The following is a 16,583-nucleotide window of genomic DNA, read 5'->3' on the forward strand; positions in this document are numbered from 1 at the left end:
ATTTTGACTACAATGTGAGAGGACCTTTTTGGGATGAATCTGTTTGGAGATCTTTGAGCCTCTTGGATCTGGAAATCCAAACCTCTCCTAATACTTGGGAAGTTTTCAGCCATCATTCCATCAAATAGGTTTTGATGTCTTTTGTTCCCTCCTTCCCTTTCAGAACATCTACAATTGGGATGTTTGTATGCTTAAAATTTTTCCATAGGCTTTATTTATTATTTTTAATTATTATTATTCTTTGTTTTTTGGTTTTTATTTATTTATTTATTTTTGGACCGGTAAGGGGATTGCAACCCTTGGCACGGTGTGGTCTGCACCACGCTCAGCCAGTGAGCACACCGGCCATCCCTATATAGGATCCAAACCCACGGCCTTGGTGCTACCAGCACCACACTCTCCCAAGTGAGCCACGGGGCTGGCCCTTATTTTTGTTTTTGTTTTTTGTTTTTTGCCTGGGTTATTTCAAACAGCCTGTCTTTGTGTTCAGAAATTCTTGGTGTATTTTTCACTTCGTTGAATAAATTCTTCATTTCCAAAAGTTTTGCTTAGTTCCTTTTTACAGTATCTGTCTCTTTGCTGAAATCCTCCTTCAGATTCTGGATTGATTTTCTCCTTTCATTTGCTGCCTACCTGAATTTTTCTGCATATTATTGAGTTTCCTTAAGATTATTGTTTGCAATTCCTTTTCAGGCATTTCATAGTTTTCTTGTCATTTGGTCTGGTACTATAGAATTATTGTGTTCCTTTGGGGGTGTCATATTTTCTTGCTTGTTCATATTTCTAATTTCCCTACATTGATGTCTGGGAGTCTGGTGGAGCAGTTACTTCTCCTAGTACTCTGGAGTACTCCCTCTTGTAGGCGTGCTCTATAGTGACAGCTGGGTAGGGTGTTTTAGGTTTGATTCTGGATAGAGGCAGTAGTGTAATCTGGGTGATTACTTCAATTGTATTTAACATTGGAGTTGTCTGTGAGTGCCTTTGTGGCCTAGGCACAAGGGTGCTCAGAAGTTCCTTGCTGAAGTGAGTGACACTGGACCGAATACTCAGAGTCATGGGAGAGGAGTTCTTGAGTTCTTGAGAGAAGTGCTGGTTTGCCCCATCACTCTTAAGCTGATGTGGGTGACCATGGTGGCCTTGCTGTTGCCCTGGTTAGGATTCCATGACCTTAACAGATGCAGTTGAGTATCTCTGCTGGTGTCCTCAGCTTAAGTGGGTGACACCAGGTGGGATTTCTCAGGGCTTCAGATTAGGACCTTGGGCTTTCAGGGAGATAATGAGGTGTTTAGCATCTCCTCAGCTAGTGTGGACAACTTTTGGAGTCACTGGGGCTTTGGTCTTTATCATGTGTCCCCAAAGGAGGTGTTGGGGTGCTCTGCAGCTGAAGTGGGTGAAACTTGGTAAAGTTGCTGAGGCCATGGGTAGGGCCTTGTGCCCCCAAGAGGGATGCTGATGTGCTCTGCAGTTTCACTGCTGAAGTGAGTCACTCTTGATGAGGTTACTGTGTTTGTGTGTGGGGCCCTGCACCCTCAAGAGGGACACTGGGTTGCTCTGCATCACCAGTGTTGCAGTAGGTCACTCTAGGCAAGGTGGCAGCAATTTTGGGTGGGACCTTTTGCTCCCAAGAGGGATGCTGGGGCCCTCTGTAACTGTTTAGCTGAGGTGGCTACTCTGTAACTGTTTAGCTGGGGTGGCTACTCTGGGCAAGGCTTCTGTGGTTGTGTGTGGGTGGAATCCTGTGCTGCAAGAGACATGTTGGGTCTTCTTGCAGCTTCTAGCCAGAGTGGACCACTCTGGGTAAGGTTGCTGTGGTTGTGTTCTGCACCCCCAAGAGAGATGCTAGGGTTCTCTGCAGCTGCTTGGCTGAAACGGGCTACTCTGGGTGAGGCCATTGTTGTGGGCAAGACTCCATGACCCCAAAAGAGGCACTAGGTCACTCTGGAGCCCTTCAGCTATGGTGGGCTGCCCCGTGCAAGGTTGCTGGGACTGTGGGAAGGCTGCTGTGCCTCCAAGAGGGATGTTGGGTCCCTCTGCAGCTTTCCTGGTGCTGCAGGTGAGAGTCTGTGCTCCTGAAAGAGGCATGCAGGCCTTCCACAGATTCCCCATTGGGGTGCATGAGTTTGCTTGAGCCAAGTAGCAACTCAGCATGGCTGTAAGAATTGCAACAGTGCTTCACCAAAGAGGGCAGGGCCACTGGCAGTGACCAAAGGCCCTAATTAGTTGGATTTCTGATTGTGAAATGTGTGCACTGACCCCGTCTGTCCTGAGGGTGGCCCCCTTGCTGCACTGTATTGTCTGTTCCTGGGGTGCAGGACACTGCTTGAATTCGGGTGTAGGCAATACGGTGTGATGATAGAGTCTCAGGTCTGTGGAACTCCTGGGCTATTGGGCCCAAAGCAAAATGCACTCAGGTGTTGGGTTTGATCCCAAAGTGACATAAATGACAACGCTTTGTTTTGTTGGTATTTTCAGTTTTTCTAGTCTCTATTTCATTTATTTCTGCTCTGATCTTTGCTATTTCTTTCTTTCTGCTAACTTCACACTTAATTTGTTTTTCTTTCTCTTGTTATCTCAGGTATAAAGTTAGGTTGTTTGAGGTTTCTTCTTAATGTAGGTGTTTATCTCTATAAACTACTTAGAACTGTTTTTGCTATATCCCATAAATTTTGGTATGCTGTATTTTCATTTATATTTATCTCAAGATTTTTAAAAATTTCCTTTTTGATTTTATCTTCGTTCCAATGGTTGTTCAGGAGTGCATTGTTTAATATCTATATATTTGTCAGTTTTTCAGTTTTTCTCCAGATAATGATTTCTCATATCATTATGGTTTGAAAACATACTTGGTATTATTTAAATCTTATTAAATTTGTTAAGACTTTTTTTGGGCTTTCACATGATCTGTCCTGAAAAATATTCTACATGCAGTTGAGAAGAATGTGCATTATGCTACTGTTGGGTGGAATATTCTATAAAAGGGAACTTCAAAAAGTTCATGGGAAGATTCATATTATCTTTTAATTCTATTTTTCCACAAACTTTTTGAAGTACCCTCATATATGTCTTTTACCTACATTAGGTATATAGTGTTGTTTAAGTTTGCTCTTTCCTAATGATTTTCTGTCTGGATGATGCATTTATTGTTGAATGTGGGATACCGAAGTTTCCTACAATTAATTATATTGCTATTTCTCCCTTTAATTCTGTTAATATTTGCTTTATATTTAGATGCTCCAATGTTGGGTGCATATATAATTACAATTGTTATATTCTCTGATGAATTGACTACTTTATCATTACATTTTGACCTTCTTTGTCTCTTGTAACTGATTTGACTAAAAATGAATTTTGTCTAAGTTTTGCCACTGCTACTCTCTTTTGGCTACCATTTGAATAAAAAATTGTTTTCTTTCCTTTACTTTTAGCCCATGTTTGTCCTTACAGCTAACTGAGCCTCTTTTAAACAGAATACAGTTAGGTCTTTTTTTTTTTTTAAATCTATTCATACACTCTGTCTTTTTAGTGGATAATTTAATCTATTTATATGTACAACAATTATTGACAGGTGAGAATTTGCTATTGCCATTTTGTTAATTGTTTTCTCTTTTAAAATTTCCTTTGTTCTTTTTTGATTCTGATTTCCTTTGTGATTTGATATATTTTTTTTTGTTGTGGTTTGCTTTGATTTCTTTATCTTTTTTGTATCTACTACAGGTTTTTCCTTGTGATTACCAAGAAGTTTACATTAAACATAACAGTCTATTTTAACAACTTAACTTTTATCACACAGAAAAACTCATGTTTTACTTTTCCCATTCCCTACGTTTTCTGTTATTGAGGTCACAATTTACATCTTTTTATATTGAGAATCCATTAGCAAATTATTGTAGCTATAGTTATTTTTAATATTTTTGTCCTTTAACTTTTATATTGGAGTAAAAAATGATTTATGCAATACCACTGCAATACTATAGTATTCTGAATTTGACTATATACTTAATTTTACTGTATAGCGAATTCAGTGAGTTTTATATTTTTCCTGTGTTTTATATTGCTAGTTAGTAGTCTTTCATTTCAACTGGAAGAACTCTCATTATTATTTCTTGTAAGGCAGAACTAGTGATGTATTTCCTCACTATTTGTTTGTCTGGCAGTCTTTATCTCTCCCTCCTCCTGAAGGAGAGTTTTGCTAGGTGTTGTATTCTTGGTTGGCAGGGTTTTTTTTTCTTTCAGTATTTGAATATATCATCTCATTCTCTCTTGGACTGCAAGGTTTCTGATGAGAAATCTGCAGATAGACCTATGGAGGTTTCCTTGTATGTCACAAGTCACTTTTCTCTTGCTGCTTTCAAAATTCTGTTTTTGACTTTTGATAATTTGCTTATAACATGTCTCAGTGAAGACCTACTTTTGTTCAGTCTATCTGAAGAGCTTTGGGCATCATGGATCTGTATGTTCATATCCCTACCCAGATTTTGGAAAATTGCTTTCATCATTTCTTTAAATAAGCTTTCTGCTCCTTTCTCTTTCTGTGTTTTTTCTGGGAATTCCAAAATGTGTTTGTTGGTTTGCTTCATGTTATGTATAAGACCCATAGACTTTCTTCATTCTTTTATTATTTTTGTTTTTCTGACTGCATACTTTCAGATGATTTACTTTCAAGGTCATTGATTCTTCTGCTTATTTGAGTTTGCTGTCAAAACTCTCTATTGACTTTTTGTAGCCCAATCATTGTGTTCTTGGCACTGTTTGCTTCTTTATTATACTTTGCTAAATTTATCATTTTGTTCATTTATTGCTTTTCTGATATCATTTAGTTATCTATATGTGTTCTCTTGTTGCTTATTGAGCTTCTTTAAATGATTATTTTGAATTCTTTGTCAGATAGTTTGTAAATTACCATTTCTTTAGTGCCATTTATAGGTACTTTATTTTTTCCTTCAGTGGTCTCATGTTTCCCTTATTCTTTGTAATTCTGTTGCTTTGTCTTTGTGTCTGCCCATTTGGAGAAAGAAGTAGCTCTTCCAGTCTTTACATACTGGTTTCATTGTGGAAAGACATTCAACAGTCAGCCCATCCAGATGTTTTGGGCAAGCTGGCTGGCAGGGTCCGTGGGCTTTGGCTGGAAACCATGTGCAGTTTGGCCTTGTGCATGGATCGACAGGGGCAGGCCTGGAGTCTGAGTCTGTGAGTATGAGTCTGGAGTCTTGGATTTAGGGGGCTGGGATAATGCCAGGGTCTGCTGGACCAGGCTTTGAGTATTTATTCTTTTTTAATGCTATTGTAAATAGATATTTTAAAATTAACATTTGGAGTTTTATTATTATGTAGAAGTATAAGTAATTTTTATGTCAATTTTGTATCCTGAAACTTAATTGAATTTGTTTATTCATTCTAATAGTTTCTTGGTGGATTCTTTAGGATTTTCTTTGTATAAGATTATGTTATCTTAAGTTACATAGTTTCACTTCACTTTTAATTTGGATGCCTTTTATTTCTTTCCCTTGCTTAATTGCTCTGGCTAGAAATTCCAGCACATTGCTGTATATAAGTGGTCTTGTCCCTGATATAAGAGGGAAAGCATTTAGTCTTTCATCATTAAGTACATTAGCTGTGGGTTTTGTACATTCTTTTATCAGATTGAGGGAATTCCTTTCTATTCCTAGATTTTAGAGTGTTTTTATTATTAGTTTCTAGTTTCATTTCATTGTGATCAGAGAAAATAATTTGTATGATTCAACATTTTCAAATTTATTAAGACTCTATTGTGGCCTATCATATGTTCTACCCTGGAGAATGTTTCAGTTGTACTTGAGAAGAATGTGTATTATGCTATTCTTGGGTGGATTGTTCTGTAAATATCTGTTAGGTCTATTTGGTTTATAGTGCTGTTAAAGTTTTCTACTTCCTTATTGATGATTTGGTTGCTCTATGTATTATTGAAAATGAGGTATTGAGGTGTCTAACTATTATTGTAGAACTGGCTATTTCTCCTTTCAGTTTTTTGCTTCATATGTTTTGGGATTCTATTATTAGGTGTGTATATGTTTATAATTGCTTTATCTTCTTGTTGGCCTGTTTGTTTGAAAGACAATATATAATGTCTTTCTTTGTCTCTTGTAAACATTTTTGATTTAAAGTCTATTTTTTTTCTGATATTTTTACAGCCCTCCAAGTTATATTTTGTATTTTATTTACTATTTACATGGAATATGTTTTTCAGTTCTTTCACTTTTAGCCTATATGCGTCTTTGTACCTAAAGTGAGTCTCTTGTAGATAGTAGGTAGTTCAATCATGTTTTTTTTTTTTTTCCTTTTTGTCTTTTTTTTTTACTGACTGGTAATGGGATCGCAACCCTCGGTGTTGCGCCTGCACCGCGCTCAGCCAGTGAGTGGGAACCGGTCTCCACATGGGATCTGAACCCTCGGCGGGAGCGCCGCCGCACTCCCAAGCGGCACACTCTCCAGTGTGCCACCAGGCCGGCCCATGTTTTTTGATTTATTCTGCCAATATCTATCTTTTATCTACTTTTTTATTTTTAAAAATTTTATTTTTGAAATTATGAAGTTTTATTGGGTAAGAGCATGTGATATAAAGAATTTGTATTTGAATATTTTGCTTGAATGAATTTATGTATATTTAGCTAAAAAATAGGATGACAGTTTACATGTATGTATATACAAAGTTAAACTTTATATAATTTAACATGTTTTAAACTAATAATTTTTTATGTCAGAGATTTAAGCTCAAAAAGAGAAATTTAACTTTGTGCTAATGAGAAGAAAATAGGCTAAGAAAGAGATAAGAAGCTTGGGCCTGAGTAGAGGGCCCTTTTTCTGATGGGAAAAAATGACTTTTAAATATGTCCAAAAGGGCCGGCCCGGTGGCGCACTGGAGAGTGCGCCGCTTGGGAGTGTGGCGGCACTCCTGCCGAGGGTTCGGATCCCGTGTGGAGACCGGTTCCCGCTCACCGGCTGAGCGCGGTGCGGGCGCAACACCGAGGGTTGCGATCCCGTTACTGGTCAGTAAAAAAGACAAAAAAAGGAAAAAAAAAAACCAAATAAATATGTCCAAAGAACAAAATTCCCAGTTATAAAAAGATGGGGGTTGAACAACAGCAAGAACAAAAATTAATCTAGTGAGGTTTTTATAATATTTATTCCAAAATTCACTGATTTACTATTATAAACCTGTTAAACTTCAAAAGGTACATTACTTTAACATTTTATTAATGCAAACTTCTAAAAATTATTTTCAAATATTAGAAAATAAGAATAACAGATCAAAATAAGACAGCGTAATAGAAATATTATGTACATTTACATAAGGTAATTGCAAATTTTCATGTCAGTTTTTATGCAGAAATCTAAATTTATGTCACTTATCCTTATGGAGAGAAACACAATCTCTGTCTTTTAATTGGAGACTTTAATACGTTTACATTTAAAATAATTAATGATTGAGAAAGACTTACTTTTGACATTCTGTTGTTTTCAATTTGTCTTGTATTTTTTGTTCTTCAATTCCTTCATTACTGTTTTTTATTTAATTGATTTTGTTCTAGTGTGTCATTTTATTCCCTTCTTAATTTTTCTTTTCTTTTTAGCCAGGGGAGAAAGCTTAGAGTCTTCTCAAGTCTTTTTCTGAGCATGTGTCCAGCCCTGGATATGTGTATGGCCTTCTAAATTTCCCAGTATATGCTAGAGATTTTCAAAGCCTTTGTTTATCCAGCCATAGCCTTTCCCAGCCTCTCTCTTTCTAGGCTTTTCAGCATGCCTGCTGCTTGTACCATCTGTTATCCTTTGTTCTCCAGTGGCTGCAGCTAGTGTATTTGCCTTTAAATGCTTTTCACAAACATTTCCTAGGAGTTCACTCCAGCCCTATGAAAGTTTGGAGGTAGAAGAAACAAACAGACAAAAAAATCCCTTGAGCAAATCCTTTAGAGAGGCACTGGGTAGCTCAAAACACACAACCACAGTTCTTTGAGAACAAGTTTGGTATTTTCTCCTCTGGCAATAGCAAGCCACATCAGGACCATGGGACTCATGCCATTGAGCTTAGTGTGGGGGATGGGATGCTAAGTGGGTAAGTTCAAACACCACAATACTCTCTTATAGAAGTTCAGCAGCTTATTTTTTTCTAAAGTACTGCCCCACTTTTTCCCCCTGGGGCAATGGGAGGGAATCGGCCACTTGTTTCTTATCATCTGGCAGATGTGTACAAGCAGGGGTTCCAAGAGCAAGATTGTCAATATGAAAGGTGACTCAGACTCAGAATCAGCATCACAGCACTTCCACTGCATTTATTGGCTCAATTAAGTTACAAGGCTCAACTCAGATTGACAGTGAGGGAAAATAGACTCACCTCCTGACGGGAGTCACGGAAAAGTCATACTGCAAAGGACATAGATACAGGAAGGAGTAAAAAAAGTAACCTTTTAAAAATAGTTTTTGACATTTCATAATTTTTAAAGAAGCTTATTTTTGATATACAGGTAAAATAAATGGCTAGAACTTCTAGGTATCTTGCTCTTAGTTCACAAACTGGAAGTTGTAGGTCTATTGAGATATACATTGTAACTTCATAAGCAGCGCTGTTATTACTTGAGTCCAGTGCCATAAAACTTAAAGCACTATGCATTGATATTAACCAGTTGTAAAAGCAAATGCCCTAGCATTTCCTAGCTTTAGTAAAAAGTTCAGAATAAACAAATTATGAAAAATTTCAAGTTATATCTGCTGTTTTTCTTTTTTCTAGTCAGAACCAGCTGTTGCGGATTTATTTCCTCTTTATCTAGAAACGCATATTGTGGTGGACAAAGCTTTGGTATGTGTTTTGCTTTTTCTTTGCTTTTTAATATTTGGTGCAAATATATGATTATCCCTGGCCAGAGAGCAACTAAAAGGTTCCAGTCTTCTCATTCACATGTCAGAGAGAGAATAGTGGAAAAGCGTGCAAACTGAAGAACCAAATACTCAAACTTACGCTAGTTTTATCAGAAATATTTTTCAAAATCTTTATGTAACAGTTCTGCAGAACCATATTACTTTTTTCTGTTTTGCTGGTGCTTCACGTTTTTTAGGGTTGCTCTCAATTCACACTATGTTTTCATGGTAATATTTAAAGTGAAATTCATTAAACTTTTGAGTCTTATTTAAGGAAGTCTTGATGAGCAGTATGTGGTCTAGGGTATATTTTACCCTTTAAAATATTTACTGGGCCACAGTGATGGGAGTGTAACTGTCTATTTGAACTGCTCACATAATGTGTCAAGATTTTTGTAGCAGTTTTAGATGGCGCGCCTATTCCAGTTCATTGTTGACCTAATATAAAGACATCTCTCCATCCCTGACTCCCATAAATAATTCCCCTGAACTTCAGGAAATTGGGTTGATAATTTATTTTGCAATCAACCAGATTTGGCTTTATTTCCCCTAATGTTTGAAATATTTCAGAAAATAGGGTAAGAATGTATTTTCCAGGTTTTATTCTGATGATAAGCATTTGATTGTCACACCTATGAAACACGCGGAGAATATGAATAGTACTCATTACCAGTTCCATTCTTAGGGTTGTAGAGCTTGTCAGGAAGTCAGAGTTGATATCAGAGACATAAAGGATTTGGAGAAGGATATAAAAATATTTATTAGAGTGCAGAGAAAAGAGAACATTTAAGAGAAAACCAAAATACTGAGATATTTAAGAGAAAGTTGAAGTATTTCTAGGAAATATGACTAATTTTCTAGATAGTATTTTGGGTTATAAAAATTCTTTTGTTTTATGATTTTTTATAAAGTTTCGAGAGTTGTTATAAAAGCTTCTTGTCCAAATTGCCAGGTTTGCTAGGTATATAATGCTAATTAAACTTTTCTATGTTCTTATTAATATTTACATATTCTTTAATAAAACATTGAGGCAGTTATGAAACCCTGTTACTATATATTAGGGATATAAATGAGAATAAAAGTGACATTTTCTTTAGTGACTTCATAAATTGTAAATCCCTGATTGTAGCCTACTGAATTCAGTGCCGCGATTGAGGGAGGCATATGGTACTAACCCATTCAGAAATGGAGACGTACATGGAAACACACAACTATAACTTGAGATACTATATGAACATGAAAGTGGGTGTTTTAAAACGTAGGTTTTATTAAATTCAGGTATGGTGAGGTCAACTGATCAGGAGATGATTGCTATTGAAAAGACAGTTTGTTATGCACAATTCTTAGTGGGAGAGGGCACTGTACATTATGCAGGGGCCATTGAGGAAGCACTGAGATAAGTCAGGAGAGAAGTGGAGCAAGGGGGAAATGTGGTCAAGAGCCTTTATTGTGGTTTCCACGAGAAGAAATAGGCAAGGCAGGGCAAGCAGGTTTAGGATTAGCTAGTGTGAATAATTTTAGTGGGTTCTGGGGTGTAGGGACTCTCCTTAGTTTTCTGGTATCTGGCCCTTGGTTGATTTGTTCCGGGGAATAGTGGCCCTGTGTATGAGACCCTGGGAGAGGAGGTGATTGGGATGTAGGCTCTGAATTGATTAGCTTGCATATTAAAGGTTCACTCAAAGGCAAGTCATTTACTATCTCTAGGAATTGGCTAGCCCTGAGAGGGGCAGTCTTTCCAGGCAGGGTCAGCAAGGCCCCAAGATATCAAAGCATCAGAAATACATACAATAAAAACATGTAATAAATACTGTGGGTCACATAATAAATGCACGATGTGGGTACTGGGTGGAGGGTGGGGCCAGGGAAGACTTTGTGTGAAACCTTTCTTTGTAAGAACACGTAAGTGTGAGAGAAGGTTCTTTTCAGGAAATGGCAAGAACTTTAATATGATTAATCTATATCGTTAAAAGAGGGATGTGAAAATTGATGCATTAAAAAATTTAGAGGATATTTGGATTTTATCCTAAAGGCAATGGAGAGTCATTGAAGTTTTTTTAAGCAGGGGAGTGACATATTCATGTTTTCGTTTTAGAATCATCATATTGGTAATAATGTAGGGATGGATTGCTGGTGGGAAAGTTGTAGAAGGAGGAAGGTGGAAACTTATAAATCAGTGGTATTTAGAATGAAATAAAGGGAAAAATTTTAAAGTTATTGATGAGAGTGAATTAGGTTTATAAACAATAGAAATCTACTTCTCACAGGTCCAGAGACTGGAGGTCTAATATCAGAGTGCCAACATGGTTAGATTCCAGGATGCAGACTTCTCTTTTTAACCTCACATAGTGGAAAAGATTTCAAGAGAGCCTTACTGAGTCCCTTTTATACGGGCACCAATTCAATTCATGAGGGCTCCACCCTCATGACCTAAGCACCTTCCCAAAGTTTCACCTCCTAATACCATCACACTGGGGTTAGGATTTCAGTTAGTGAATTTTGGGGGAATGTAAACATTCAATCCATAACAGTTAGATTTGTTCCTCTGTTAAGTAATCTGGCTTTTTTCCTCTGGCTACTTTTAAGCATTTCTTTTTATTACTGAGTTTCAGCAATTTGATTATTATGTACTGAGGTATAATTGTATTTATGTTTATTATACTTAGGGTTCACAGAGTTTCTTAGGTCTGAGGATTTATAGTTACCATCAGACTTGAGAACTTTTCAGTCATTATTTCTTAAAATAATTTTTCTGTCTACTCTTTCCTTTTATGGAACTCCAATTATATGTATGATAGACAACTTGCTATTGTCCCACAAATTATTGATGTTTTATTAATCTTGTTTCAGTATTTTTTCTCTGTGTTCCAATTTGAGGAGGTTATACTGCTATAACTTCAAGTTCAATAATCTTTTCTTCTACAGTGTCTAATCAGCTGTTAACCTCATCCAGTAGGGGTCTTCTTATTTTATTTTTTTCATTTTGGATATTGAATTCTCATCATTACATATTGCATTTGAGTCTTTTTATCTATCGTTCATTTCTCACCTAATCATATTCATGTCTTGTTGTACCTTCTTGAACATATCAAGTACATTTATAATACTCGTTTTAACATCCTTGTCTGATAATTCAAATTTGCTGAGACTTGATTTGTGACCTAACATGTGGTCTATCCTGAAGAATGTTCCATGTGCTGATGAGAAGAATGTGTATTCTGTAGTTGTTGGATAAAATGTTCTGTAAATATCTGCCAGGTCTAATTGGTCTAAGGTGTAGTTTAAATCCTTTGTTTCTATGTTGACTTTTTGCCTAAATGACCTGTCCAATGCTGACACAGGGGTGTTCAGGTCACCTGCTATTATCTTGTTAAGGTCTACCTCTTTCTGTAGGTCTAAGAGTGTTTGCTTTATATATCTGGGTGCTCCAGTGTTGGGTGCATATATATTTATGATTGTTATGTTTTCTAGGTGGATAGATCCCTTTATCCTTATATAGTGGCCTTTGTTTCTTTCTATGGTTTTCGGTTTAAAATGTATTTTATCTGATATAAGAATAGCTATTCCTGCTTGTTTTTGGTTTCCATTGGTGTGATATTTCTTTTTCCATCCCTTCACTTTTAGTCTGTGTGTATCTTTACTGGGAAGATGAGTTCCCTGAAGACAGCATATAGTTGGGCCTAGCTTTTTAATCCAGTCAATCTGTGTCTTTTGAATGGGGAGTTTAATCCATATAAATTTAAGGTTTTTATTGACAGATATTGCCTTAGTCCTGTCATTTTATTGCTTTTTGTTTAGATGTTTTAAATATCTTTTGTTTCTTTCTTTCCCCCTGTCTTATAATTCAATCATCAGAATTATTCCTGATGACTGCATTTTTAGGTCTCTTTCTACTGATTGGTTTTTCTCTTTGTTATGGACCGTTTTCATGCTTTTATTTGCATCCCTACTAATTTTTTATTTGATATTGAATATTTTAATTGCTAGGTACTGGATCTTACTGTGTTCTTTTAAAGAGTGTTGTACTTACTTTTGGTACATAATGGAGTTACTTATGATCAGTTTGATTCTTTAAAAACTTGCTATTAAGCTTTGTTAGGATGGGTTCAGAGAAGCCTTTAGTCTATGGCTAATTTAACCCCACTCCAGGGACTCTAGTCAATGCCCCATGTATCAAACCATCTTTCCACTATGCCTAGTATAAATATAAACTATTCCCAGCCATGTGTGAGCTCCTGGAATTGTTCAGTGTACTGATTTTCAGTCTGGCTTTCTCCAGAATTGTGGAGTTACACACTTTGCATGTGTAGATGAGTATCCAACCAAAGATTCTAGGAGACCCTTCTGTAGATCGCCAGAGATCCATTAGTTCTATCGATTTCTGTGTAGTTTCCTCTATGACAGATTTCTGTCCCACATATTTTAGTTGCCTTTGCTTCTCCAAACTCTCTAGGCTCTATTTGGGTTCCCATACTCTGTGCCATAACCTGGAAACTGCATATAGGCAGTATGTTGGGGCATCTCTATGGCTCATATTATTTCTTTCCTTTCTCTCAGGGATCACCATCTTGCACTGTCTGTTGTCCAATGTCTGAAAACCATTGTTTTATATATTGTTGTCCTGTTTTCTATTGATTGGTTGTTTACACCAATTAATCCTGCTTGGAAAGATGTATTAACTTTATGGTATTTGTGTGTTTTTTCTTAGTGGTGGCTCTAGAGATTAAAATATGAATGTTGAATTTATTACAGTCTACCTTCAAATAATAATATACTACTTTGCAGAATAAGAAACTTATTCTGCAGTATAATTCCATTTCCCTCTTTTGTGCTCTTGTGGTTCTATAATCTACTTCTTTATATGCTGTAATCCCCACGTTTATTTTTAATATGTTTGTTTAATATTTTTGGCAGTCCCAGTCTGCTGGAAAAAAATTCTTTCACTTTTTGGTATGACCAAACATGTCCTTATTTTGCCTTTATTTTTGAAGGCTATTTCTCCAGGATATAGAATTCTACATTGACTGGTTTTTTTTTTATTCTTCTACCAACTTTATGGATGTCATTCCATTTTCTTCAAGACTCACCCCCCGCTTTTTTTTCTGGTGAGAAGTCAGCCATAATTTATACTGTTATTCCAAAGTAATTAATGTGTTCTTTATTCTCCTTTTGCATATAAGATCTGCTCTATCATTGGTTTTCAGCAGTTTGATTATGATGTGCTTAGATCTGGGATTTTTGTTTGTTTTTTGGCTCGTTTTTGTTTTGTTTTGTTATGTGACCTGCTTGGTGTTTCTTGAACTTCTTGAGTTTGTGAGTTGATATCTTCATCAATTTTAGAAGTTCTTGACCATTGTCTCTTAAAATATGTCTTCTGCCTCATTCTCTCCTCTCTCTCTTGTCTACAAAATTTTCAAGGCCTCTAACCCTTTTATATAAGCCTCCTTAATCTTTTGACCATCAAGACATCAAGGATTCAGGTCAGGGAACATTTTTCACTGAGAGCTCCGCAGGAGGCAGGGGACCACCTCCTTGGAGATCTGGCCACCTGCATTGTGGTTATTTATAAATAAAGCTTTTATGGACATTAATGTACAGGTTTTTGTGTGACCATCAGTTTTCATTCTTTGGGATAAATGCCCAGGAGTGCAATTGCTGGGTCATATAGCAAGTCCATTATTTGTTTTGAAAGCAGTTGCCAAACTGTTTTCCAGGCTGGCTGTACCATTTTACATTCCCATCAGCAATGTATGAGTTATCCAGTTTATATTTGTTTTTTATTTGTTAATATCTTATTTTGAACTGTTGAACTCCAAAGCAGCCTCAGACCTCTGACATTAGATGGAGGATAAATCTCAAAAACATCATATAACAACTTGTATTTAAATATAAAATTAATTCTGTTTTTCAGTATGATTACCTGGGCTCTGATAGCATGATAGTAACAAATAAAATCATCGAAATTTTTGGCCTCATAAATTCGGTAAGTGTTTTCCTTTTTATATCAGAAAAATTTCTTGTTTTGGAGTTATAATTTGCACTAACTTGATGTGGTGTTTCTGAATAATTAAGTCATACATACAAGCTGAGTGTGGATTTGTAAAAACATTGAATTAATTTCTGGGTTGTTGTAAAATAACGTAAAGATTAACAGTACATGTATTTATCTCTTCTGTTTTTAGATGTTTACCCAACTTAAAGTTACTATCGTGCTGTCATCATTGGAGTTGTGGTCAGATAAAAATAAGATTTCTACAGTTGGTGAGGCAGACGAATTATTGCGTAGATTTTTAGAATGGAAACACTCTTATCTTACTCTAAGGCCTCATGATATTGCATATCTATTCATGTAAGAACAATGTTTCAGTATTTATAGAAAGAAAACAAAGATGTGTGATAATGACATAGCTTAATTTAGGGAATTGTTATTTATTTCTAATGATTCACATTTAGATCATTCATTATGTGCTTTATTCAGGCCTCATGCTTTCTGGTTGTGAGACAATAAAAAAAATTACTAACAATTATTTCTATGTTCATCGACCTTTTACAAATATAGACATTGAGATTTCAAAAGATTAAGCCATTTCAGGACTCTTAGTTCTAGGGATATGTCCAGTATTTGAACCTACAGTTTTTAACTCCAGAGCCAATAATCTTAACCACTAGATAAGGAGAAGAGATTTATCTTGTGGAATTTAGATTTTTATTATGAGCTTTTGTTTGGTCATTGGCTTAGTAAAGTAAGTTACAAATATTTTATCATAATGAATTTTCTACATTATTTAAAAATATTAGTTTTCTAATGATTTTGTAGCTATATATATAATTTTGTTTATATTAAATTTATTAGCAATAATCAGCAAATATCTTTTGATACATCTGTATATATATATGTATTTTAAAGTTATTATATCTATTTACTTTTGTATGTGTAAAAATAATTTTTCCCTCACATCTCTATCAGCAATAAAAGTTATTGTTCTTTTTTGTTTTTCCTCAGTCTGATGGATATAGATGAATGTAATTGTAATCTTCATTTGCTTTTTTTCCTGTGGATTTCAGCATCTTTTCATATGCTCATTGATTGTTTGGATCTGCCCTTCTGTAATTGTCTTTTCTTGTCATTTGACTATTTCCTTATGATTTGTAAGGACTTTTTGAATATTTAGATATTAACCTTTTGTTTAACTGCATGACATACTTTTTCCATATCTATAATTTGTGTATAAACTTTTTTTTTTCGAAATGAAAACTTTTACGTTTCACATGGATACATTTGTTAATGTTTTCTTTTTTACTTTTGGATTTCCTGTATGGTGAAGATCTCTTCCAGCCCTAGATTTTAGTGTGCTAGATGTTTTTGAGGATTAATACTACCTGTTATAATTAAATGTTCAATATATCTTCTACTAATTTTTATGCAGTATAGAAGAGAGGTACAATTTTATTTTCTGCCACAATTTTATTTTAGCCACTTTTGCCAAGAATTTAACTAGTACTTTTGTCACACATCTGTCAAGTTCTGTAAAAAACCTGTTGGTGATTTTACAGAGTTTAAAGTAATTCTATATATTAGTGTGGGGAGAACAAACATATTTACAATGTTGAGTCTTCCAACCCAATTGTATTTATTTAAAATGTTGAATATTCCAATCAATGATTATGGTACATCTCTCTATTTTTATAGGCCTTTTTTA

General features: G+C 35.6%; 1 protein-coding gene across 1 annotated transcript in view; it reads left to right on the forward strand.

Moving 5' to 3' along the window:
- ADAM32 (ADAM metallopeptidase domain 32) overlaps nt 1-16,583 on the forward strand; it is a gene marked incomplete at its 3' end in the record, with an annotated part of 141,628 nt that overhangs the window by 77,264 nt on the left and 47,781 nt on the right. The window contains exons 8-10 of the mRNA XM_008567823.1: nt 8,759-8,827; nt 14,795-14,866; nt 15,066-15,232. Of these exons, the coding sequence (XP_008566045.1) occupies nt 8,759-8,827; nt 14,795-14,866; nt 15,066-15,232 (308 nt within the window). The remainder of the gene's footprint in view (nt 1-8,758; nt 8,828-14,794; nt 14,867-15,065; nt 15,233-16,583) is intronic.

The sequence above is a fragment of the Galeopterus variegatus genome, unplaced genomic scaffold (genome assembly GCF_000696425.1).
Source record: "Galeopterus variegatus unplaced genomic scaffold, G_variegatus-3.0.2 Scaffold348, whole genome shotgun sequence".
Lineage (NCBI taxonomy): Eukaryota > Metazoa > Chordata > Mammalia > Dermoptera > Cynocephalidae > Galeopterus > Galeopterus variegatus.